The sequence below is a fragment of the Mustela nivalis genome (genome assembly GCF_964662115.1).
Source record: "Mustela nivalis genome assembly, chromosome: 5".
NCBI classification, from domain to species: Eukaryota; Metazoa; Chordata; class Mammalia; order Carnivora; family Mustelidae; genus Mustela; species Mustela nivalis.
The window spans coordinates 55,561,122-55,587,683 of record NC_139024.1 but is presented as its reverse complement, the minus strand read 5'-3'; the positions used below and the strand labels follow the sequence as shown (position 1 = coordinate 55,587,683).

The window sequence follows — 26,562 nt, the reverse complement described above, 5'->3', positions numbered from 1 at the left end:
TTCCTGAAGGGAGAGCTGATCATGTTTTTTAGGGGATGATCTAGATAGGTCTTCTCATGGAAAATCCTTTTCGGATATCTAAGCAAAGAGAATATTTCTTGAAATACTATGAGTAATATTGGTGGAGGGAGGTTTAAGATGAGGTTTAAAACTGGACTTTTCTAAATTTTTATCTTCAGCATTGATGGAATGCTTATAATTGTGCCTTAATTTTTCCTGTGCGATAGTGAATAAATACAGCCAAGACATGAAATCCTCAGAAGTCCATTGAAAGATGGTGAAGAAATAGGAAATCAAAATAATTTACAACTAGAAAATTAGTCCATTAGAAATTGTGAATTATCTCTTGCCAGAGTCATACATGAAAACTGAAAAGTGTTTCATACACTACCTTAAAATTAATGATAAAAATTTTAAGAAGTTTTAGGCATACTCTTTGCATGAATTTCTGGTTGCTATGCAATTTCTATGAAAATGATATAAAGGGGGAAATCTTGAGCTTTGGAGTCAGAACTATATAGCTAGATTTTTGTTCTGACACTTCAGTTTCAAGCTGTGTGAATTTTGCAAGTAATGTAATTTCTCTGGGTCCCAGTTTCTTCATATGTAAAGTGGGGATAAAATGACCTATTCTATATGGTTGTTCCAAAGATAAGTGAGTAGGTGATAGAAAAAGTAGCTACTGTATGGTAGACACATACTACCATAACTTACTGTAAGTTTCTTTTCCTCTCTAGTAGCTATCACTAGATTATTTAGCATTATCTAGATATATGTATAATAATTAGTAGTTAAACTTTGAAAATTCTCAAGAATACATGAGACTGATCCAAGCATTCAAATTTATCTATTTTCTCCTAAATACAACTAAAAAGTAAAAAAAAAATACATACTTTGGGGGCGCCTGGATGGCTCAGTTGATTGGACGACTGCCTTCAGCTCAGGTCATAATCCTGGAGTCCCGGGATCAAGTCCCGCATCGGGCTCCCAGCTCCATGGGGAGTCTGCTTCTCCCTCTGACCTTCTCCTCACTCACTGCTGTCTCTCACTCTCTCTCTCTCAAATAAATAAATAAAATCTTTAAAAAAAACATATTTTGATCTATGTATAATTTATAATTTTTCCCATGGGTATTCTGTCACATTATTCATATAGTTTAAAATTATAATATACTATAAAATTGCAAAATTTATTTATGCATACCTATGTACTATTAAATGAAAAGGATGTCATGAAATACTATATAGATAATTGTCATGAAATGTTTAGGTTGAAATATGGAAGCAATTGCCATCAGCCAAGGATGCAAGTGGGGGTCAGGTAGGGTTTCATGGAGAGTGTTCTCACTTGGTCTGAGTCTTTACTGGGTTTGTCTGAAGGAAGGGATGGAGAGGCCCAGTAAGGGCAGGAGAACAATATTCTCAGTGCCACATGATGTATTCAGGAGTGGGATGTTTGTGTTACCAGGAAGTATTACAATGTGAAGAGAAGGCCTCTGAGGGACCTGCAGGAGTGAGTGTTCATGGTTTTACAGGGGTCAAGGAGAATTAAAATGCTGAAGTTCTAAACTCGTGTTGACTATTAGAACTTTTTCCCGCATGAAGATCAGTTAGGATAAAAGTCTTCTGTGGCATTTCCAACAGACACATTCCCTTCCACTCTCCTGTGGGTGTACCAGAGGGAAGCACTGGTCTACATACATTTATTGGCCTTGCCTCTTATATTTTCCTTCAATTAGTGCAGTTTTACCATCTGAAAAGAAAGAAAGAAACCTTTTGACCCTCCGTATAATAATAGAAACAATTAATGATATGTCTCTGTGGATATAAGAAGATTATTTCAAATTAAGAGATGATTAGTTCCTAGGCACACTTCTCTGATGTTTGCATGGTTCATCCGTAATAGAGCAACTGGTCACCTTCCTTTTTAAAACTGAAATATAATTGGCATACAATATCCTGTTAGTTTTAGGCATTGATCATGGTGATTCAACATTTTTATATATTACTAGATAATCCCCGTGATGTCTAATCACCATCTGTTACAATATAGTTATGACAATATTATTGACTATATTCTCTATGTTCTATGTTGCATCACCGTGACTTATTTATTTTATAACTGGAAATTTGGACCTCTTAATCCCTTCGCCTATTTCACTCCACCCCAATGCCTCCCCCTCAAACAGCCAATGGTTTATTTCCTGTATCTGTGTGTCTGTTTTCTTTGGTTTGTTTGTTTGTTTTCAGGTTTCTGGCTCAGGAATTTTTTCTTAAAATTTAATTTTTTCAGTGTCCCAAGGTTCATTGTTTATGCACCACATTCAGTGCTTCATGCAATATGTGCTCTCCTTAATACCCACTAACAGGATCACCCACTCCCCCAACCCCCTCCCCTCCAAAACCCTCAGTTTGTTTCTCAGAGTCCACAGTATCTCATGGTTTGTCTCCCCCTCCAATTTCTCCCAACTCAATTCTCTCCATCTCCCAGTGTCCTCCATGTTATTCCTCCACAAGTAAGTAAAACCATACGATAATTGACTCTCTGTGCTTGACTTATTTCACTCAGCATAATTTCCTCCAGGCCTGTCCATGTTGATACAGAAGTTGGGTATTCATCCTTTCTGATGGAGGCATAATACTCCATAGTATATATGGACCATATCCTCTTTATCCATTTGTCTGTTGAAGGGCATCTTGGCTCTTTCCACAGTTTGGCAACTGTGGCCATTGCTGCTATGAACATTGGGGTACAGATATTTGGGGAAAATACTTTTGTTTGTTTTGTCTTTTACATTCTACATATAAATGAAATCATATGGTATTTGTCTTTGACTTTTTACATCTAGCATTATACCCTCTAGATCCATCCATGTTGTTACAAATGGAAAGATTTCAATCTTTTTTTATGGCTGATAATATTCCATTATATATATATATATATATATATATATATATAAATATTATATATATATACATATATATAATGAAAATGTTATTCATACATATATATAATATGCCACACCTTCCTTATCCATATCTTAGCTCTTGTAAATAATGCTGCAGTAAACACAGTGTGCACATATCTCTTCATACTGGTGTTTTCCTTTTATTCAAATAATTTCAGAATTGGAATTGGATCATATGGTAGTTCTTTTTCAATTTTTTTGAAGACACTCCATGCTGTTTTCCATAGTGGGTGCACCAATTTACAACAATGCATAAAGTTTCTTTTTCCACATCTTTGCCATACTTGTTATTTCTTGTTTTTTGATAACAGCCATGCTAAAAGTTATGAAGTAAAATCTCATTGTGGTTTTGATTTGTATTTCCCTGATGATTAGTGATGCTGAATATCTTTTCATGTATCTTCGATTATCCATATGGTTTTTTTTTTAAATTTCTTAGTTCTCTATTGTGATCCATTGATCTAAGTGTCTGTATGTCAATAGTATATTGTTTGATCATTATAGATTGGTGACATAGTTTGAAATCAAGAAGTGTGAGTTCTCCAGCTTTGTCCTTTCTCACACTAGCTTTGGCTATTAAGAGTTTTTTTGTGGTTCAATACAAATTTTATGATTGTTTTTCCTATTTCTCTGAAAAATGTCATTAGAATTTTGATAGGGATTGCTTTGAATCTGTCGATGACTTTGGGTAGTCTGGACATTTTTACAATATTAATTCTTCCAGTCAATGAGCACAGAATGTCTTTCCATTTATTTGTGTCATCTTCAATTTCTTTTATTAATGTCCTATAGTTTTAAGTATGCAAGTCTTTCACCTCCTTGGTTAAATTTATTTCTAGGTATTTTACTCCTTTTGATGAGATTGTAAATGGGATTGTTTTCTTTATTTGTGTTTCTGATGATTCATCTAGTGTATAGAATGCAACAGATTTTTGTATATTGATTTTGTATCCTGCAACCTGACTGAAGTCATTTATTGGCTTCATAGTTTCTGGCGGCGTCTTTTGAGTTTTCTCTCTTTTTTATATCATTTGCAAATAGCGACCATTTTACTTCTTCCTAGCTAATTTGGATGCCTTTTATTTCTCTTTCTTGCCTACTTGCTTTGGTTAAGAACTGCAATACTATTGAATAAAAATGGTGAGAGTTGGCATCCTTGTATTGTTCCTAATCTCGAGGAAAAGATTTTAGATTTTCACAGTTGACTGAGCATGATATTAGCTGTGGGCTAGTCATATATGGTCATAATTATGTTGCAGTATGTTCTCTCTATACCCACTTTGCTGAAAGTTTTTATCATAAATGGATATTAAATTTTGTCAGTGTTTTTTTTTTCCATCTATTGAGATGACCTTATGATTTTTATCATTCATTTTTAATGTGGTGTATCACATAGATTTGCAAATGTTGAATCTTAGTTACTTACATCCCTGGAATTAATCTCACTTATTTAATGTGTTATTGAATTCTATTTGCTAATATTTTGTTGAGGATTTTTGCATCTATGCTCATCAGAGATTTTGGTTAGTAATTTCCTTTACTTGTGGTATCTTTATCTGGTTTTGGTATCAAAGTAATGATGGCTTTATAAAATGAATTAGAAGGTGTTCCTTCTATATTTTTCCACAGAGTTTGAGAAGAATTGGTATTAATTATTCTTTAAATGTTTGGTGGAATTCACTAGTGAAGCCTGGAGTTTTGTTTTTGTGAATTATTTTGATTGCTGATTCAATACCTTTGCTAGTAATTGGTCTGTTAAGATTTTTTATTTCTTTTTGATTTGGAAATTAATGTTGATGTGTTTTATCTAAGCCCAGGATATATGGACAAAGTATGGGAGCTCTTGAAAGAAATATTGCCTGAATTTAAGCTGTCAGATGAGTCCAGCTCTGAAAGCAAAATAGCTATGTTAGATGCCAAGTTAAAGGAACCAGTGAAGGACAGCAAAGATTTCAAACCTGAAGGTTCAATGACAGCTCTAAAGGTACCTGAGAAAAGTGACAAAACTCCAAAGGGTAAGACATTTCATATTACAATGTCATTCATGTGTATGGATATTGTGTATAAGTGATTTACATTCATTGCTGAATTTAATGATTATTTGTTGTCATTATCATTTACTGTGTTGTGAAAATAATCAGGATCTAATCTTTCTAGGATTTTAGAACTAGTAATGTTATTTACTAGATGTTAGTTATTATTCCACATTTTGCTCTCTTTAAAAATCAAGGGCAACTATATGTTTTGATGATACTAAAGTAATGTAGTATTAACATAGGAAGACACATTAAGCATTAATTTCCATCAGACACACTTCCTTATATGTTATATGTAGAGTGGAATGGAACAAAACTGCAAAGGGGAAAGTTGTCCTATTTTTTTTTCTTCTACCAAGGAAATTCAAAATAGACACAGTATGGATTTTGTTTTGCTGACCAATTGTTGTAAGGTTTAAGTTCAAATTTGAAAATAAAATAATGTCAAGTTATTTTCAAAGTCTAAGATCTTAAAGTGAGAAACATATTGAATAATTATTTTATATTTTCTAAAATATTTCATATAGCTATACATATGAATAATAATGCTTTTATAGTAAAGTAGAATTAAATATACTATGATGTATTCAGATTTTTGTATACCTTAAAAGCATCTATAATGATCTTTAAAATATTTATGAAATCTTATATTTTGCCCAAATTTTTCCTTAGCAAGATCTTATCTACCAACTTTTACCATGCAGAAGTTATTGCTATAAATGTTCCTCAAGAGTTTACCAAGATCAAGTGTATGAGTGATATCTGCCTATCATAAGCCCTTCTTTAAATGACCTAATGTGTATTAGTTTATGAAGGGAAACGGGAAAAGAAGGCTGATTAAATTTGTTTTACCTAGCATATCTCAAATTAGTTTGAACTTAGAAGCCTTTTTTCATGTATCACAAATTAACATATGTATATCCATCCATTCAGATATATTATTTTCTGAGTAGAATTCCAATAAATGTTCCAGGAACTAACAATAATCTGGTGAACAAAATCAGATGTGGAACTTATCTCCTAGTGCTTATGATTAGTGAGAGAGACTAACATTAATTTTAATTCTAAAAACCATTACTATATACTAAGACATGAGCCTTGAAGGAAAATACAGAAAAGTATGGGAGTGCATACTTAGTCTAGGGCATCAGGGAAGAATTCCCTAAGGAATTTTGAGCTATGTTTACAAAGATGAGAGGGATTTCTTGAGGAAGATGAGGGAATGTGGAAAGAGCATTTTCTGTGAGAAAATAGTAGATATACATCTTATGATGATGGAGGAAGAATGAGAAAACTAGCCTCATTCCAAAATGAGAAAACTAACTTAAAATTATATATAGTATACAAAATTATATATTGTTAGATATATATTATATTCAAATGATCATCTCCATTTAGCAAAATAAATGTATAATCAATAACCAATAATTCTTCATGTCTTTGGCAGTACATCGCCAATTTTCAAAGTTTTCTATTGCTTTATTTTGATGTTTCTAATTAGAGGTGGGTAGTGCTTTGGGAAATTTGTGGCTATTGTTTTACATTTAAATAACATTATTGTTTTGGCCAACTTTCAACATAATAACTGAATAAGTAATATAATTTGAGATTTTGTAGTTAAAAGATTTATCATATATATTTTTAATATGTTAGAAAAAGCAGATGCAAAAGATGTTGGGAAGAAAAAGAGTAAAAATGGAGAAAAAGAAAAGGAAAAAGAAAAATTCAAATGGTCACTTCATGCTTCAAGACCCTCATCAGATGTACAGTACTCACTGCAGTCTCTGTCAGATTGTAAGATTTCAGTATTCTAGAATAATAGCTATTTTAGCTGTATCCTAAAATGTTGGGAAAATTTGGAGTTTCCAAAGTTGGAATACAACTTTGGAATATAAAAGTGTATTGCCTGTTTAGGCATATCTAAATAAGTTTGCTCGAGTTTGCCCATAATTGTTGAACTCTCAAATCAACATGCATGCATGTGGGGGCAAAGCTTGCATGTGTGACAGAAGCCAAGGTTATCCCAGTTCTTATGGTACAACAGTCACAGAAGTGTTTGCATGGAGGAGGTCATATACTAATAAATGTATATGTTATGTAGTAACATATAACAATCTGTTACATATTGTTATATATAGCATATTATAATATATAAACATACTACATAAAATACAATCTATATTATATGACACATTGTAAAATATCCATAAATATTGATATATAGTTACATAAACTATATAAATATAAAATATAATTACATTTTAGTATATATAAATATATGTTGGTATATGCTTCCTCTGTATAAATAAACTATATCTATACATCTATATATCTATATCCATATATATGTATATATATTCCTAGATTCAGGTCTCTGCTCCATGAAAAATATACAAAGTTTAATTTAAATGTAAAAAATATGTTTTCATAAGTTTCATATATTTTACCTTTTAATCTTTTCTAGATTGATCCTGATTCATATTTAACTTGTATTTTGTGGCTCTAAAAATATTTTTCTTTAATAAAAATCCAATACAGTTCAATATTAGTACTTGAATTTGTAAAGGGATAAAACAAACTTTTTAATTAAAAATAAAGATAATAGAGAAAAATAAATTATACCATTTTAGACAGACTCTTTAAAGAACAAATGCATACTGAATCAAATATAGTAATTTCAGGCCTAAGAAATATGTGAAAAAATAAGTGATGCTCAGAAACATTAAATATTAAGTAGCTCATATTGTATACCTGAAACTAATGCAACACTGTATGCTAACTATCCTGGAAATAGATGATAGATAGATAGAGAGATAGATAGGAACTTCCTGGCCAAATGTATCTATGTTTTCTTTCTTCTTGAAATGACATAGAAAGTTCTAGCCTGCTTTAAATTCAAAATAAGATTTTATTTATGAAAGCTAAAAAGTTTCAATTTTAAAATCATTCCTTTTGAATATAATCATTTGTAGACTATTATAAGTGACATTGACTAATAGAGTTTTTTTGATAACTTTTTTATAGTGACATAAAATGATTTCTTAAGCAATTAAATGGTATTATGATGAAGGCAAAACTAATGAGATGTTCTATAAAATAGATGCATATGTGACATTTAACATTTAATAAATGAGTTTACAGTCATTTACCTATTTTTCACCATGCAAAGATGTGCTCATTAAGGAATTTGAACAATCTGGAATGATCTACTGACAGATCCATTTGGCTAGAATTTCCATGACATGGTATATGTTTTTTCTACAGGTTCTTCAGCAATACAATCTCCACACATGGTTGTATATGCTACGTTTACACCCCTATATTTGTTCGAAAAAAAGATCTTTTCATTAGAAAAAATGGTAAGAACTCAAGGCCAGGAAGCACAGGGTGTGTGTGTGTGTGTGTGTGTGTGTGTGTGTGTATGAGTATATGACAGAGTGTGTGTGTGTGTATGAGTAGGTGGATGAGAGAGAGAGGGCAGTGGGGAGGGAGAGAGAAATAAAGAGAGAGGTTATTTGTTGTCCTAGAAGGTATATCAGAATTTAATTAAATTCTATACCTGGATTTCAGTCTACTTATGTTTAAAATATTAGACACTTAAACACAGGGACCTGGAACATTCAAAATAGCAACATGGACGGGACTGGAAGAGTTTATGCTGAGCGAAATAAGTCAAGCAGAGAGAGTCAGTTATCATATGGTTTCACTTATTTGTGGAGCATAACAAATAGCATGGAGGACAAGGGGTGTTAGAGAGGAGAGGGGAGTTGGGATAAATTGGAAGGGGAGGTGAATCATGAGAGACTATGGACTCTGAAAAACAATCTGAGGGGTTTGAAGTGGCGGGGGGGTGGAAGATTGGGGTACCAGGTGGTAGGTATTATAGAGGGCACGGATTGCATGGAGCACTGGGTGTGGTGAAAAAATAATGAATACTGTTATGATGAAAATAAATAAATGAATAAAAAAATGAAAAAAATTATCTTAGATGATTGCAAGTTTCTTGTTAAAAAATGTATCATTTTTTCCATTCTAAGCAAAAGAAAAGGCATATGAGATATATTTCAGTAAGAATCATGTAAACATATCTAAATAATAATAAATTAACTTTCCATAACAGATCATTATTATTTTCTTAACATAAGATGATTTAAATGAACTCACAACCACAGCTGGCAAACTACTATTATAACCTCCTTGTAATCTTTAGATAATATACACAAAAAATGTTAATTGATTTTTCTTGTAAGTCTAACAATTTGGAAGAAATTTAGAAAATGTACATAAAGGCATTGGAATTAAAATATTCATAGTATAAATACCTAGACATATGCAATGTTAACATTCTGGGATATACCCTTTGATTTTTTTCTTCTGTGCATATATTCTGTATAAATATGTGTATTTACTGTTTTACAGAGTGGAATTAAATTTTATGAATTTATTAAATTTTGGAAGCCAGTTTTTCACTTTACACTCTATCATTAAATTTTTTAAATGATGTTAAATATTTGTCCACATAATATTTAGTAGTGGTATGGTGTATTTAGGTTTCTAAACATGTATATATATTTAAGTAAATTAAGTAAACGTGTATATATTTAAATATATATATTTAAGTAAATATATATTTACCTATTTCTCCCCACCTTCTGCCTCTGACAACTCTGCCAATCTGCTCTCTATTTCTGTGAGCTTGTTTTGTTTTGTTTTGTTTCAGATTTCACATATGAGAGATCATGTGGTATTTGTCCTTCTCTGACTTATTTCACTCAGCATAATGACCTTGAGGTCCATCTATGTTGTCATGAATGGAAAGATTTCATTCTTTTTATGGCTGACTAATATTCCATCATTCCATTTTCATTTTGCTGCTCTAATAGTTTGAGTTCCACTGCCTTGTCTCTGAGCTGACTTATCCTTTCTTCCGCTTCTTCTAGTCTGTTGCTGAACTTTTCTAGTGCATTTTTCAGTTTAGTTACTGTATTCTTCAGCTCTTTGACTACTCTTTGGTACTTTCTTGTATTTCCATCTTTTTGTTGAAGTTCCCACTGTGTTCATCCATTTTTCTCCCCAATTTAATGAGCATTTTTATGACAACAATGCTAAACTTTTTTTATCAGACAAATTACTTATCTCCCTTTTATTAAAGTTTTTCTCTGAGTTTTTATCTTATTCTTCCTCTCTCTCCTTTTGGAACATATTCCTCTGTTCTTTATCTTGCTTAATTCTATTAGCTTCTATACAGGTGATGAACAATCATCTCTCCCAGTCTTGAAGGAGTGGCTCCATGCAGTAGATGAAGCTTGTCATTCAACCTTGCCTCAGTTCTGGTTGTCACTTAAACCTTTGTGCTTGTCTGGGCAGAAGCTATCATATTTTTAATAGCCTCCCATCAGTGAGGATGTGCTAAGACCTGTCAGCATCCCTAAGGGGAGGATCTTAGCACTTAGATTCAGGCAATTAGGAAGTCAGACCTATAAGCCACAGCTTTTAAAAGTATGTAAATACACATAGTCCTAGGGCTTGCAAGTGGCCAGGCTCTCTGGTGGTGTACCCTGGTTGGCAGCCACAGAAAGGTAAGGCTCCAAATGATTAAAAAGCCCTTTTCTGAGATCCCAGTGAGTGGCAACAAGGCAGAGGGAGCATCCAAGATGGTGTCCACAGCCTGTACTCCTCGAGAGCAGGCAACTCCATAGTTCACTACGTGTGGACAAATCTGATGTCCCTGAAGCCTGCATCAGGTAGGCTCCAGGGCATGCCAAGAATCCTGCTTTATAGGCTCAATTTGCCCCTGCACAGTGCCCATGGGTGACAGCCTGCAAAAGACTGTCTCTCCACTTGCCACAGTCCTCTGGCACCCAGGAATGCAAACCACCACTTGCTATCAGAGCCAGACAATCAAGAGGCTTCCTTAAAGTGGTAGCTGCAAAAATTGGGATGCCACCCATAAAAAGCAGAGCACCAGCCACATGTAAATCCTCCCTACAGGAGAAACGGGGACTCTGGAGTGTGGTGGAGGAAAGAACAAAGATAGTGCTTGCCCTCCGAGGTCTCTGGGAAGCATCACTGTCAGTCCCATGGTGTGTGTTGAATTAGAAATCTGCCCCTCAGGCAGCAGCCAGGAGGATTACTTAATAGGCCTCCTCCATGGAAAGACTGACCTCCTAGATCTGTTGCCTCTCGTTGTGCCCCAGGTGTGGCAGCTGGTTAACAACTCTTTCTCGATCGGTTATAGTCTGGTGGGGGCTACAAGGAGAGGTGTCCCCTGGCAGCAGTCACAAAATCAGGGCACCGGATGGGAATATGAGCTCCTTTCTGGGTGTCGCTAGTTCTTATAATCCCATAGGACCAGGAATGCAAGTTCCCTGGCCTCCAGAGCTAGGTGGTCAAGAGGCATTCCCTGGGTGGCAGCTACAAAGATCAGGCATCAGAGGCTTATAGAAAGCATTTTCCAGGAGATACTGGCATTCTGGAGCTGGCAAAGGGAGAGTACGAAGCTGGCTCACTGCCCCCCACACATACCCCGGGTTCCTGGAGAATGTTCCAGCAGGCACCTACGTGTGTGTATGAAATAAAATGCTGATCCCTCAGGACGAGACTCTAATACGAGCAGGTGAGCCTCTTTCACTTTGGGTGCAATCGACCAGACTTGGATTGGATATAAAAACCACTTTTCTCCTTCTCTTTGGAAAGGAAGTCCACCAGATTACTTGCTCTTCACTCTGCTTAGACAAACACAATATTGCATTTGGAGCTTACCGAATCCTAACTCCTTGGGGGACTCCCAGACACGCAGCACTTTGGTCAAAGATTTCCACGTGCTCTGAAATCACTTCACTTAAAGCATGAGTAGACTAGATGGTGTAGTGATATAAACATAAATGTTCAGTGGGCTAGTTAGAAAGAGCTAGATAGTAAAAATTCAATGACAGTTTGGTTGAAGTGTAAACCATCCAGGTGACTGCTCATTGCACTTTACTATACAGTATATTTATCTTCTAGATCATTTGCCCAGGCGGCATAATATCACTCCTTCTCTCTCCCTCCTCCTTCCTCCAGCTTCTCCTCTCCTGCCTTCTCTTCCTTTTTCTGCTCCTTTGTCCTTTTTGAATTGAAACCATTTCTTCATGAGAAAATCTGCCGCTTAACAGGGGTAATACTGTCAAGATGACAGGGCACAATGTGCCTTTATGAATGTAGAGACAGTGGCAGTTTCTCTGATTTTAATTCAAAGTTAATTAACTTTAGTCATTGGCTAAATCCAAGTACGCTTCCTTGACCTCCCACCAAATTAAGTCTCTGATTCAGATTTGAGCTGGCCATCTATCTCAGGCCTCAGTTTTAAAGTAAAATTCATGTGGCACTGGCTCAGCTGTTGTCTTACGTATTCCAAAGTTTTAAGACCATGGACTGCAAAATGACCAGAGCCATGCTTTGGGGAGTGCCATGGTCTCTTAATGGGAAGTACTCCAACACTTCTTAAAACTACAAAATATAAAAGTACTTGGTTGTCCTACTGAGAAATTAGTATTTAAACACAAAGTTAGTTTTGAACTTAAAGGACAAAAAAGATCACCCATGTTTGTTGTTAATTCATCACACGTCTATTGATTAACTATTATGTGCTAAACAATGATTTAGTCTTTGAGGACCTGGTAACAAGCAAGTCTAAGAGAATTCCCTCCTTATAAAACCCAGAGTCTAATGAAGAAGACAGACAAGCCAACAAGAGTAATAAAGTTAGAAAACTGGTACAACAGAGATCATACAAAGTATCTGGCATATAATAGAAAGCGTGTTCAAATATTGTGTGTTGGATGAGTGACCAACTGAATGAGTCAGTGAGCAGAAAAATGAATATGGTGCACACAGCAGCTATACATCTTTCTAATGGTTGATTAAGGAAGTCTTCCCAAAGAAAGAAGGGTTTAAGTGATGGCCTTAAGAAGTTAGCGTAATAAATGGGGAAAAGTGTGCTCAAAGCAGATGTCTCTTTTGGAAAATCTGGAGGTACAGGAGAGCTCACTGGGTTCAGAGAAGTACTAGAAATTGAGCAAATGGCAAGGGGAGAAGACTAGAGGCAGCTCGAGATGTGGGAGGGAGTCAGGACCTACAAAGTGTTATAAATCCTTCCTCTGGGGGTTGAAAATGGCTTCAAGGACCCAGAGGTTCAGGAGTTAGCCCAATGTCTGTAATAATATCAAATGAACTATTTCACACATCTCCCCACCCACCTCCCATCTGGTAACCATCAGCTGTTCTCTATAGTTAAGAGTCTGTTTCTTGGGTGAAATAGATGACAGGAATTAAGGAGCACGCTTGTGATAAGAACTGGGTGAATTATTGAATCACTGTATTGTATACCTGAAACTGATATATTGATAAATCAACTTCAAGGCTGTAATAAACCGGCTATAGCCTCATGGTCTCCCTAACTTACCTGCTGATTCTTTTCCATTAGCTATTAGGCTAATCTAGTTCTCCTGGCCAATCAGAATGAGATACAATGTTTTAAAGAAAAATCAACAAGAAAAGAATTCTAATAGAGTTTTTTTTTTAAGATTTTATTTATTTATTTGACAGACAGAGATCACAAGTAGGCAGAGAGGCAGGCAGAGAGAGAAAGGAGGAAGCAGGCTCCTTGCTGAGCAGAGAGCCTGACATGGGGCTCGATCCCAGGACCCTGGGATCATGACCTGAGCCAAAGGCAGAGGCTTTAACCCACTGAGCCACCCAGGCGCCCCTTAATAGAGTTTTGTTAAATGCAGTACATCGTTAAAAATTTTAGCCCAAAGACAATGAGACCAATAAGTAAAATAAAGGCAACACTTTCCATTTCTTGAAAGAATTGGTCCAGAATACAAGAGAAAGAACACTTGGAAAGGAACAAGATGGCATGAATTACCCCATTTTCTTGCTTTTGGATATTTGAAATATTTTTTGTTTTATTTAAATAAGTAATCTGCAATTTCTAAGAAAACCACCCACTTGCTCAAACTCCTAGTTTTAGACGATTTCAGGTATCTGGATGGCTCAGTTGGTAGAGCATGTGACTTTTGATCTCAGGGTTGTGAGTTCTAGTCCCACCTTGGGGCTAGAAAGAAAAAAAAAGAATGTTTGAGGTGGGATGGCCAGAGGGGTGAAAGGGGCTTGTGGGCAAGGAAAATTCTAATATAAGTCTATAGATGAAATATTCAAAAATATTTCTCGAGTGCCTACTCAGGGTTTCATCCGAGTGAAACTTTACCATTCTAAATCTCTCTCTGCCCCTAACTCTAAGAAGAAAATATGAGGTCCTTTAACAAAGTCTCTCGATATCAAAATATAACTATTATCCAAATTATTATAAGTTATTACATCATTCAGAAGTATCTTAAAATATGTTAGAAATAAAATGAAGTATGAGAAATCAGCTTACTTTCCTTAAATCCAGCTAGTATTTTTGTGGGTTATTCAAACAATACCATAGATGTTAATGCTATACTTAATTATTTGACACGAGACCTTACATTTTCAAATGCTTTAAATAACTTTATTTCCTGATGCTTTATGGCTCCAAAAAGAGTAAAGAATCTATATATTTGGTTGCAGTTATAAGAAGGATTTGAGATGTATAGGCCAAATTTAATGAATAATAAAGTATCTGGAAATGATTCCGTTTATAAATACTACTTTGAGCAGGGCTTCTATTTTGGAGATGAAGTATAAATTTTTTTTTAAAGATTTTATTTGACTAAGAGACAGCCAGAGAAGGAACACAAGCAGGTGGAGTGGGGAAGGGAGAAGTAGGCTTCTCACAGAGCAGGAAGGCCTACATGGGGCTGAAGGTATGATCTGAGCTGAAGGTAGATGCTTAATACCTGAGCCACCCAGGTACCCTTCAGGTATAAATTTTATAGTGTTCTTTTTTTGGTTACTATCCCGAGGCATTGCTTATTGAATAACAAATAAATTCCCCCCTAAATTCCCATTTTGAGTGACGAGAAACTTTTAAATTTGTCAGGGTAAAAGTTGTAGAAAAAGGTTTAGATTTTAGAATATCTATGAGAAAACATTTTTAAGCCATTATAATACCAGAGGTTTCCACTTTTTTCCTCAAGAAATTGCTAACATTCACCAAAAGGATAAAAGAGATGTAACTATTGCCTTTGCTTTTTTTTTTTTTTTTTCCTGAAGTGGGTTCCACACCCAATATGGAGCCCAACATGGGATATGAATTCACAACCCTGAAATCAAGACCTGAGCTGAGATTAAGAGTGGGATGCTTAACCGATTGAGCCACCCAGGAGCCACTCCTCTGCTTTTTAATTAGGCCTTTCCCCCCTTTAAACATTGCACTAGTTTCTTCTTTATTTGGCATATTTTTAGCACTTTTAAGTGGCTTTTCTGGACTCAACAGTGCACTGATAAGCTCTTTCCAATTATTAATTAATTGTTACAATCATTAGTTAATCCCTGGATTCAGAAAGAACTGTTTTATCTCACAGACACCCCACCTATTTTGCTTCTCCCGGAAATATAGATTGAGCTATAGAGAAACAAAGCATCAGGGCAAGGCATGTTCTGGCTGAGGCAATAATTTGGAACAGGCTAATTGATGGGTTTCTGGTCCTCATTTAAATGACTGTTTTATAAATTTACATTTTCAAGCATTGCTATTCGCAGAGAAATCAATAATGCAAAATCACTAGGAAGAAAAATAGTTATTGGCAAAACTGACTTAAATGTACTTATTTTATTTTACTTGAAATGTTTCAACATTTAGATTCTGAATGCCAGAATTTACTACAGAATATATTACTTTAACTCTCACAGACTTTTTGATTTCTTATGGCATATTTCAGCCATCAGTGAGTTACTGAAGTTCTCCTTAAGCATGATTCTGAATTGTTCCAAAGCAACACAGCAGCTTTAGGAGATCTGAATGTTTGCATGGGGGAAGCATCTTGGGGAATTACTTGATTTGGCAGGATTTGGGACAGCCTTTCTCCTCTGGCTTTCTATGAGTGGCTCCATTGTCGGGAGAGATTGTGGAGATTTCCTGTGGGAGAGCCTCTTTTTGAGGGTGAGGTGTAAACTACAGACAAGGAACTAGTTATCACCACATTGACCTGACCTACTAAGTGCAGTGGGTTTTTTTTCTTTAATACTATGTAGCGGTTGCTGGTGACTAAACAAACAAACAAACAAAAACTTCACATATTAAGCACTTTTATCAAATCTTTAACTGATCGTAATAATAATGGTTGATTTATTTTGGACCAAAACTGATGTACTAAGATTTTTTTTTTTTTTTTCCCAATCTCAGAAGGTCTTAAGTTTTTAGAACTGAAAAGTGGCTTCTAGCTCTAGCCTCTCATTTTGTATATGAGTAAATGGGGGCCTCAGAAAAATAAAAACATGAAGAGAAATACAAATGATAATAGTGCTTATGTTAGGAGGTGGAAATATAGGTTCTTTTTTCTTTATTAACACTTTATTGTGGCATCAGTATTCTTGTAACGACAAAAAAGTGGTTTATTTAAATGCACAAGGCAATTTCACGTATCCCTTTACATGTGCCTTCTGCCCTTTAGGCTGGTTCTGCGGAGAAGCTGAGAGAATACGGCCTCTCCCACATCTGTAGCCACCCCGTGCTGGTAACCAGGACTAGGTCTTGCCCCCTCATAGCACCTCCGAAATCACCTCCTGTACCTGCCTGGAAACTCTTTCGTCAAAAAAAGGAAACTGTTATCACAGATGAAGCTCAAGGTATTGTTCCCGTTGTCTGCAGATCTTTCTAACAAGCCTTACTCTGCATGAAGGTCTTAATAGTTTCATTTGTAATGAAAGATGTAGATCAAGGCAAACCACCTAACATCATACCTAAAGCCTACATTCAATTTTATATCTAAATTTTATGTCTTTAAAGGATCAATTCTCTACATGTCAGAAGCTGAGTAGTTTGGTTTGCATCTAAACTGACCAGCTGTGGTGCCTGGGTGGTTCAGTTGTTTGGGCATCTGCTTTCGGCTCAGGTCACGCATGGTCTCGGAGCCCTGAGATCGAGCCCTGTGTTGGGAGTCCCTCCTTGGGGGAGTCTGTTTCTCCTTCTCCCTCTGCTGCTACTCCCCGCTCCCCCAGCTTGTGATCTCCCTCTCCTATACGGATGGATAAAATCTTAAAAAAAAAAAAAAAAAAAAAAGAAAGAAAGAAAGAAAAAGAAAAAATGGTTTCCTTAAAATAAATAAACAAACTGACCAGCTATATCCAGGCCGTTCTTTGGGGTGAGGGTATTGTCATTATTGTGACAGAAAATGATTTGTAACAAATAATAGAAAAAAACGTAAAGAGCATATTTAAGTCACTGGTGAAATCACTCTAGTGTACCCTGTAGAACATAACTTTTGAATTAACTGATTTCTGTTTAGAATATAGGAATGGAACTTCTGCCCTGGACTGGCTTCTATGGGAATGTTGTTCTAAGCCACCCTGAATGGCTGTTGGGCTAGAAATAAAGAGGTTCCTGTGGCTGTGGGGAGTAAGAGGGGCAGGGGATGGTGCCCACCTGGCTCTTATTCTCAGTTCACTTCTAACTTCTTCACAATCTAAATTCTTCACAATCCCAAATCCTTCAATGTTTCTTCCCTCCAAGTCTTCATTCTTACTCTATTATTTTTCATGAGCACCATGTTTGAATGGCAAAAGATGTGAGCCAAGGGCATTAATTAAAAAAAAAAAATCAATTTTAACATGGAAGCATGAATCTGAGCAGATGTGATTAAAAAAAGGGAAAAAATAATAATTTAAAAATTATGGCTTGGCAGAATAGCTCACAATTTTTCTTTAGGTTACATCTACTGCATTTCTGTGCCTAATTTAGAACTTGCAGTTTCTCATAAAGGATGATAAAGAATAGAATTGACCTGCGATGGATTATTTATCTATATATAGGCCTCTGTGCCTGTGGATATATATATCTTTCTTATTCCAAAATACTTCAATTGCTTTAATTGTCTTTGTTCAAAAAAGCTTTTTTTTTTTTTTTTTTAATGTCTTTTGTGTTTGTCTCCTTGCTTTTGCTTTTTCTCCCTTTGTCTTTAATGATTGCTCATTGTTTTCTAATTGCATTCCTCCAGCACTGGGGATATCACATTCTAGAGGTTTTCACATTAGGGGTCCTGTTAACAGGTCTGTTAGACCCTAAGGAACAATGAAAGCAAAGCTCTTGCCTGCTTACTAATGGCATCACTGGGAAGCTCAGAAGTAGGCTTTAAGCCTTTGGTGCCCTGCAGTCAGGCTTGTACCTTCTCTTGGTATTGTTTCCTGTGGCTCCAGCTACCAGTTCAAGACTAGTTGATTCCCCATTGCTGGTGACCAGAGGGCCACCCCTGGGTGAACCCCTGGGTTCATGATGTAATCCCGAAGTCTGGGTGGTACTCAGAACCCTAAATCTTCCATGGCCACAGAGATTGGAATATTTACCTGTTCCCTGCCTTCTACTTCCAACCATAATTTACATGTTTTAAAAATACAAATTATAACTGTTAACCATGTAATTTTCCTCACATTTGCTTTTTGCCCTACATGATACAAATAGTGCATCAGGTAGCAAAGATTTTCTAGCACAGCGTATTTTATCTTTTCCAGAAAAGAATAGAGACTAAAGAAATAATCTGGTTTAAAGGGAAGATGAAACGGTCAATTCTTTTTGTTTCTTTTCTTTTCTTTTCTTTCTTTTTTTAATTTTTTTAACTAGGCCTATCTGCCTCTCTCTTTCCTGCTTGATTATTCCATTTCTTCACATCCTTTGAGCTTCTGCAGTGAGCTGTTGATGCCTGCTTGGGATACAGAATTTTCCAATTTTTATTCCTCCCTCCCACACCCCCTCCTCCTTCCCTGACCTCCTCTTTCCTGTTCTCTGTCTTTCTGAATCAGAGATCAGCTTTCACATGATACTCGAAAGAAAGTCTTTTGCTTTTAAATGCTATATTTTAGTTCAGTGTGTAGAGCCACACTGAAAACAGTTGTTCATTCAGAGCTTTGAGGAATAGTTGGATGAAGCGAAAAATATTGACCCCACAGACCTTTTTTGATTTCAGAACTGATTGTAATGTTGTTCTAGGTAAGTGATGGCTCTGATGCAAGCTGGGGAAGAAAAATCTAAAATCGGTGGAAATCCATAACTGGTATGCCACCTCGAGTCTCACCCTGTAACCTCATCTTTTTTTTTTTTTTAAATTTTATTTATTTATTTGAGAGAGAGAGCATGAGGGGGGAGAAGGTCAGAGGGAGAAGCAGACTCCCCATGGAGCTGGGAGTCCGATGCAGGACTCGGTCCCAGGACTCTGGGATCACGACCTGAGCCAAAGGCAGTCGCCCAACAAACTGAGCCAACCAGGCGCCCTGTAACTTTCTTTCTTCTATGTATTCAGTTTAATATTTAAGGGGAAAATTAACAGGGAGAGAAAGAGAGAGAAAGAGAGATCATTTTAGTGGTGACCATGGAACAAGGAGAAAAAATTATGTACTTGTTTCAAAGCTTTACTTTTTTATTTTTCCCCCAATAGTTACCCTTTCCACTGCTGGAGAAGCTTTTGTTTAATGGGATGCTTGGGCTCTGTGCCATATGCATTGAGAGTTTCTTCCTTATAGATCAATTTCAGACTCCTTAGGAGACTCCACAAGGCCTTTCTTGATCCACTGCTTTCTCTTCTACCCATGACCTTCACTTTGTTACATTTTCTGTGCTTCTACTACCATCTCCAGGTGTTAGTCTGCATTTCCTCTTCATGTTTCAGCAATTGTATTGCAGAGGTCAACTAAAAGAACACAGTTTTAAGTGAAAAACATTTAAAGAAGTAACAGTGAGGGATGCTTGGGTAGCTCAATAAGTTAAGTGTTTAACTTTGGCTCAGGTCATGATCCCCGGGTCCTGGGATCAAGGCCCACACTGGGCTCCTCAATCAGTGAGGAGTCTGTTTCTCCCTTTGCCTGCTGCTCCCCCTGCTTATGCTCTCTCTCTCTGTCAAATAAATAAAATCTTAAAAAAAAAAAAAAAGTAGGAATGAACGTCCAGTAATAACAAGGAGATGTTGTTAACTTTCTCCCTTGAGATTTGATTGCTTCACGTTTAAGTCTGGAAATCAATAGAGAAGTAGACTTTAAATATCTAATATTGGCAGGAGGTATAAAGCCTTTCAATATAAAATCTACGTATCCCAGTCCATTCCTATTTCCCTCTTTTGAAATTTGTTGGATAAATAATTAGTGTTATCAGTACTATAATAGAAGTTAAGTTATGCATTTAATCTTAGAAGATTTTAAAAAGTACATTATGCCACCTGTTTCTTTTAGAATTAATAACCAAGAAGCCCGAACAATTTCTTGAAATTTCAAGTCCGTTCTTGAATTATAGGATGACTCCATTTACCATTCCAACAGAAACGTAAGTATGTAACATTCTTTCCCACAAATACATCTTGCTGACAAATGAAGTATTTTGTGAATTGTGTGGTTAGAAATGTATGCTTTGGTGACAGATATACTAAACTTTGTATCACTGCAGTGATTACAGGAAAACCATATTTTTAGATTCTTTTTCACAGTAATAAGTAGAGAAGATAAATCCTGAATAGGTAAAAATAAAGCTTAACTCTGCCTGGCTTTACAGCTTTGGCTACTGTTTTAGAAGAGTAAAGTACTTTGTTTTACTTAAACATTAACACTAACAAATGCTTTTGGTTGTTATCTGATAATGAAATCGTAAGAGCAGAGGGTTGTCATAGAAACCAGAGAGATGAAGTGTGTCAGTCTTAGGAAAAACAAAAACAAAAACAAAAACAAAAACTAAGTAGAACAACAAAGACAATCGAGTAAAAGGAGGAAGAGGAGAAAGAGAAATCCAAATATACTACTATTTGTCTATGGCAAAAGGGATAAAAATAAAGACTATCATCCTGAATCTAAAATTTCTAATGAGCTCAGAGAAGTGAACAGCAAGTCCACAAATAGCAATAAATGAGAAGAATTAGTGAGGGATATAAGGGGAAAATATGATTATCACCACTAAAACAGTGGTAATTTGTTATGCAGTGTTAAGTAACTAACACATGGGTATATACATATGTCAAAGATTACCAAATTTATAGCCTAAGCTTGTGGAGCTAACTGTACTTCAGTTATCCACCAATAGCATTGTAATGCATAAGGATAAATAATAATGTGTAAAATGGTTTTAAAAAAATAGGGATTCTAAGAATTCAAGAATTCAAGAGATACAATAATAGCTGAAAGTAAGGATTCGGCAGATGTGTTTTATCAGAGATTAGATACAGCAAAAAAGACAACTGGCAAAATGGAAAGCAGATCAGAGATAATATCCAGACTGAAAGATTAAGACTAAACATTAATAAGTAAATGAGGAAAAGTACAATAAAAGCTAAAGGGACAAGTTGAAAAAGACCCACATATTTGCAAGTGGGTCTCAGAAATAGAGAGAATGGAGAATAATGACAAACTAAAAATATAATGGCAAAATATCCTAAAGTAAAAGAGAAATAAAATCAAGAATCAATCAGAAAGTTCTGACATCAAGCAACGTAAACACAAAAAAACCTGCAACTAGACACATCTGGTAGAACCGAAGACAGAGAGGGTACAAGGATATGTAGGGATAAAATCAAAGTCCTGCCTCACAAACCAACATGGATGAATGTCACACAAAATTATTAGACCGAAGAAGTCTGGTGTCAAAGGTACATGGCTTGCTTTTAATTATCCTACTAACAGACATTATGCAGAGAAAAATAAAAAGCAATCCATGGTCTTGGAAGTCATGATGGTGGTTTTCGGTGGTGAGGAGGTCCAGCCATGCTTGGGAGACACTCGGCACAGCTCAGGGGGCACTGGCAACATTAGCATCCCTTGGTCTGAATCATGGTGACATGGCCATGCTTCCTTTGAGATTTTCCAGCAAGTTTAACACTTATGATTTGGTTCTTTGTTCAATGTCTTTTAAACTTAATAAAACTTCATGAAACATTTTGAATAGTTTATATTCTAGGTCACCCAGTGCCCAGGAGTGAGGGGTTACCTTTCTTTGGATGTAGGGAGATCCACGACTGGAATGTAAGCTGAGGAAGAAGAGCAGTTAAACTTGAGATCAGAAGTCAGTTCGTTGCATTGTTTTACTTTTAGAGCCTCTTTACATCACAGCCAGTTAATTGACATTGTATGAACTCTATTTAAGTTGAAAATATTAGATTCTTCAAAGCAGTTACTGTCAAGGCTCCTGTCAGTTCTGTGTACCAACAACTGACCACTGAGAAGGGGGTTAGGAGGGACCCCTTGGTAACACTCCTCTGGATAGTCCTTGGCAGTTAGTAATGTCAAGCCTTGAGGGGCAGCTTTATCAACTGAAAACATGGTTTGCTGCTACTTTGATTTCAAAAATTTGTTACTGTTACAAATTTGTAAACCCAGTTTTCTTCAAACTTTTGTTTTAACTCTTCATAAAATCTTATTTTATACTTAAATCTGTGAATTTCCATAGAAGTTTTAAATATACTTAGTTTTTAAATTTATTTAAATATTTTAGATGGCATTTGCTATATCACTATGTTTTGTTATCTCCCCAAGAACTTTAAAAGACAGAAATCATAGGAAATAAAATCTTGCCAAGTATTTAAATCTTTCTTAAAGTTCAAATAATCAAACTCGAATATAGAACCTTAATTTTTCCTATATATGCTATTAGTTTTTACAAACCAAAATTTTCTTATATGTTGTAACTTAATCATGAAGCTAAAATTAAATATGTCATACATTTTAAAGCCTAATTTGTTGGATTATGTAACATGCTAAGTTCTTTCATATGTTATAAATACAAAAGCATATCTACATAGAGTTTTCCTGAACTTAATATAAAAATGTTAGTGTTTCATAATTTTTCTAAATTTTATACTTAGTATTACCCACTAAATGATTTTTCCATTCCAAGTAACTTTGAATCATCTCTCAACTGAGGAGATTGCATACTGATCAGAGATTTTGTGAATTTTGAAAGCCAGAGCTGCAAACTATCAGGAAAAATTTCCTCATGACCCAGACTTTTACAATCTCTGTGCCAATAAGCACAGGTTGGTTTCATAGCCTGAATTCCTTGAGTTACTCCCTTACTCAATTTTCTTATATTTTCTTTCAGCTTCATTATATGGTCAAGGTGGACAGAAGTCTAAAACCCAGATCTAAGTGACTCTGACACCTGATTGGATTCAACTAGTCACTGTTTGAATCTGTTATGAGTTTCCTGGCTTTATTCAATCCAGCAGAAGCAAAAACAAATGTGAATGACATTTCATCCTACATGAAAGAAAAGTCACTTGTCCTACTTTGCTGTGCAGTCAGAGTTCTCAGGTCAACATGAGTGCAATCCCTTTTTTTGGCAAGTCCTTGAGAGTGACTGCTATCCCATGTGATTTTCCCCTTGGAACTCTGTCTCTGCTAGCAACATGCCAAATTTGCCCATTCTTGGCTCCTGGCCTTGTGGGAATCAGAACCTCACAAATATGACTGTGCTACCCTCTAGTGGCAGTTTCAGGTAAATCAGACATGGCTAGCTTGAGACCAATTAATTAAGAACTTTTTCACTGAACACAAGAAAAGGAAAAAAAGGAAAGTGTAGGAAATCTGTATACATGAAATTTAATTTTATCTTTGTGAAGTATATAACCTAAAATGTATTTATCACAACAAATGTCTTTTTATTGTGCTTGTAAGCTCGTAGGAATGACAAAGGCAATTCAGCAATGACTTGAAAGAAAATATCCTACACTTCTGTAGCTAGCATGAATATCACGCTTATAAACTCAAGTGTTCAAGACTCACTCAGATTTCTGACTCTGAGTCCCATTTCTGATACATTAATACTGAGTTAGATCAGGTCTAAATGTCAAATTCCTACATTCTGATCATCAACATTTAAAGATGACCACCATAGTTTTAAAATAGCATTCCAGAAAAGTTTTACGACAATGCATTGACTGAAATGGATATTTCTTCAGGAGTGTAGAAGGCAAGTCAGTGTTTTTAACAGGAAATAAAATTTGTTATCAGATATAAAAGGAGATGATACAATGAACAAAATCAGAAGTTCCTACTCTTGACAAAACTGCTGTTATTAATATACAACGTAGTATCAGTCAGCTATAAAAAAGAAGGAAATCTTGCCATTTGTGACAATGTGGCTGGAACTTAAGGGCATTCTGCTAAGCGAAATAGGTCAGAGAAAGACAAATGCCGTGTGATCTCACTTGTATGTGGAATCTAAAAAGTCAAAACCAAACACAAACACCCAAGATACAGAGAACAGATTGATGGTTGCCAGAGGAAGGAGGTCCATGAAATGAGTAAAGTGGGGTCAAAAGGTACAAACTTCCAGTTATAAAATACACAAGTCATGAGATATAATGCCCAGGACGACTGCAGGTAACAATGTTGTATTGTATACTCGGAAGTTGCTAAGAGAGGAGATTCTAAGAGTTCTCATGACAAAGAAAAAAGACTGCAACTATGTGTGGTGATGGATATTAACTATGCTTGTGATCTTCTTACAATATATATGAATACCAAATCATCATGTTGTACACCTGAAACTAATATGGTGTTATATAGGAGTTACAACTCAATTTAAAAAATGACAGTTATTTATTAGTAACTTCAAATAAGAAATTAGGATAACAGAAGTTTTTTTTTTTTTTATTAGCCACTTTGTACAGTCTTTTATTAAGAAAGGGGTGCCTCCTAGATTTGATTTATCATCCATTACTGAAAATGATGAAACCGCCACCATTAGTCAGCCAGACTTAAGCCAACTGACAGGAGCAGTTTCTCAGGTAACTATGTTACTCTCATTATCAGCCCAATTCTTACTTATAAAATATCTTTTCTTAACTTGTGAAATATATTATACACAAAAGACTGCATAACATGCAATTGAACAGACTAAAGAATGTTATGAAAATAAGCTTTTTAGATTATGAAGTAACATATTCATTCCTTATAGAAGTCCCTTGTGTGGGGCGCCTGGGTGGCTCAGTGGGTTAAAGCCTCTGTCTTCCGCTCAGGTCATGATCCAAGGGTCCTGGGATCGAGCCCCATATGGGGCTCTCTGCTCAGCAGGGAGCCTGCTTCCTCCTCTCTCTCTGCCTGCCTCTCTGTCTACTTGTGATCTCTGTCAAATAAATAAATAAAATCTAAAAAAAAAAAAAAAAAAAAAGAAAGAAAAAAGAAGTCCCGTGTGCATCTCCTATCTTCCATTCACAGTTTGGTGTTAATCAAGCCCATACTCTTCTTCTACTTCTTCCTTTTTTTTTTTTTTTTAAGATTTTATTTATTTGAGAGAGAAAGAGAGAGCACATGAGCAGTACAGCAGAGGGAGAGTGAGAAGCAGACTTCCCGCTGAGCAGGGAGCTGGATGCAGGGCTTAACCCCAGGACCCTGAGATCATGACCCAAACTGAAGGCAGACTCAAACCAGCCGAATCACCAGGCATCCAAACCCATACTCTTCTAATTTTGCCAATTACATATATACATTTATAAACAGTATAACCTTAGTTTAATTGTTATATAATTTTCTTTAAATGGACCCATTAATTCCTCTGGGACTTCCTTCACTTAGCATCATTTATGAGCTTTACCTGGTGTTGTATGTCATAGTTCATTCATTTCAACTGGTTGAAATTTAATATATAACCAAACTACTTTTTTTTTTTAAATCACCACATTGTTAATGGCTATAGTCATTGCTCCTTGTTTCTTATTTCTTCTTTCAGATTTTTATTTAAATTCTAGTTAGTTAGCATAAAGTGTAATATTGGTTGCTGGAGTAGAATTTAGCGATTCATCACTTACATGTAATAGCCAGTCACGAAAATAAGTGCCCTCCTTCATGCCCATCACCCATTCAGCTCACCCCCCACCCACCTCTCTCCATCAACCCTCAGTTTGTTCTCTGTCTTTAAGTGTCTCTTCTTATGGTGTGCTTCTCTCTCTTTTCTTTTCCCTTTCCCATAAGCTCAACTGCTTTGTTTCTTAAATTCCACATATGAGTGAAATCATAAGGCATTTGTCTTTCACTATTTTGCTTAGCGTAATATACCCTAGTTCCATCCATGTTGCTGCAAATGCCAAGATTGCATTCTTTTTGACAGCTGAGTAATATTCCATTGTACATATACACTACCTCTTCTTTATCCATTCATCAGTCAGTGGGCATTTTGGCTCTTTCTGTAGTTTGGCTATTGTGGACATTGCCACTATGAACATTGGGAGCTTCTTGTTTCTTACTATGGTAAGCAGTGGTACCATGACCATTCTTGTATGTCCCTGTACACATGCTCCAGCGTTTCCAGAGTTCTAGAGTTTGTAACCTTTTATGCGCTGTGGCTCCTGTTGCCAATTTTGTAAAACTTCAGCACACAATGAAAATAACTGCATCATGGAACGATGGAAAACTAAATAGATGTTTGGGTTAGCACCATGAGAACACATCACTTCACTGTTTGGTGGAGGA

General features: G+C 35.8%; 1 protein-coding gene across 4 annotated transcripts in view; it reads left to right on the top strand.

The window, feature by feature from the left end:
• ADGB (androglobin) overlaps positions 1-26,562 on the top strand; it is a 173,052-nt gene that overhangs the window by 53,440 nt on the left and 93,050 nt on the right. For all 4 annotated transcript variants that reach the window (XM_082730343.1, XM_082730345.1, XM_082730344.1 and 1 more), the window contains 6 exons: positions 4,781-4,983; positions 6,658-6,798; positions 8,269-8,363; positions 16,584-16,758; positions 20,344-20,434; positions 24,752-24,881. In XM_082730343.1, coding sequence (XP_082586469.1) covers positions 4,781-4,983; positions 6,658-6,798; positions 8,269-8,363; positions 16,584-16,758; positions 20,344-20,434; positions 24,752-24,881 — 835 coding nt within the window. The remainder of the gene's footprint in view (positions 1-4,780; positions 4,984-6,657; positions 6,799-8,268; positions 8,364-16,583; positions 16,759-20,343; positions 20,435-24,751; positions 24,882-26,562) is intronic.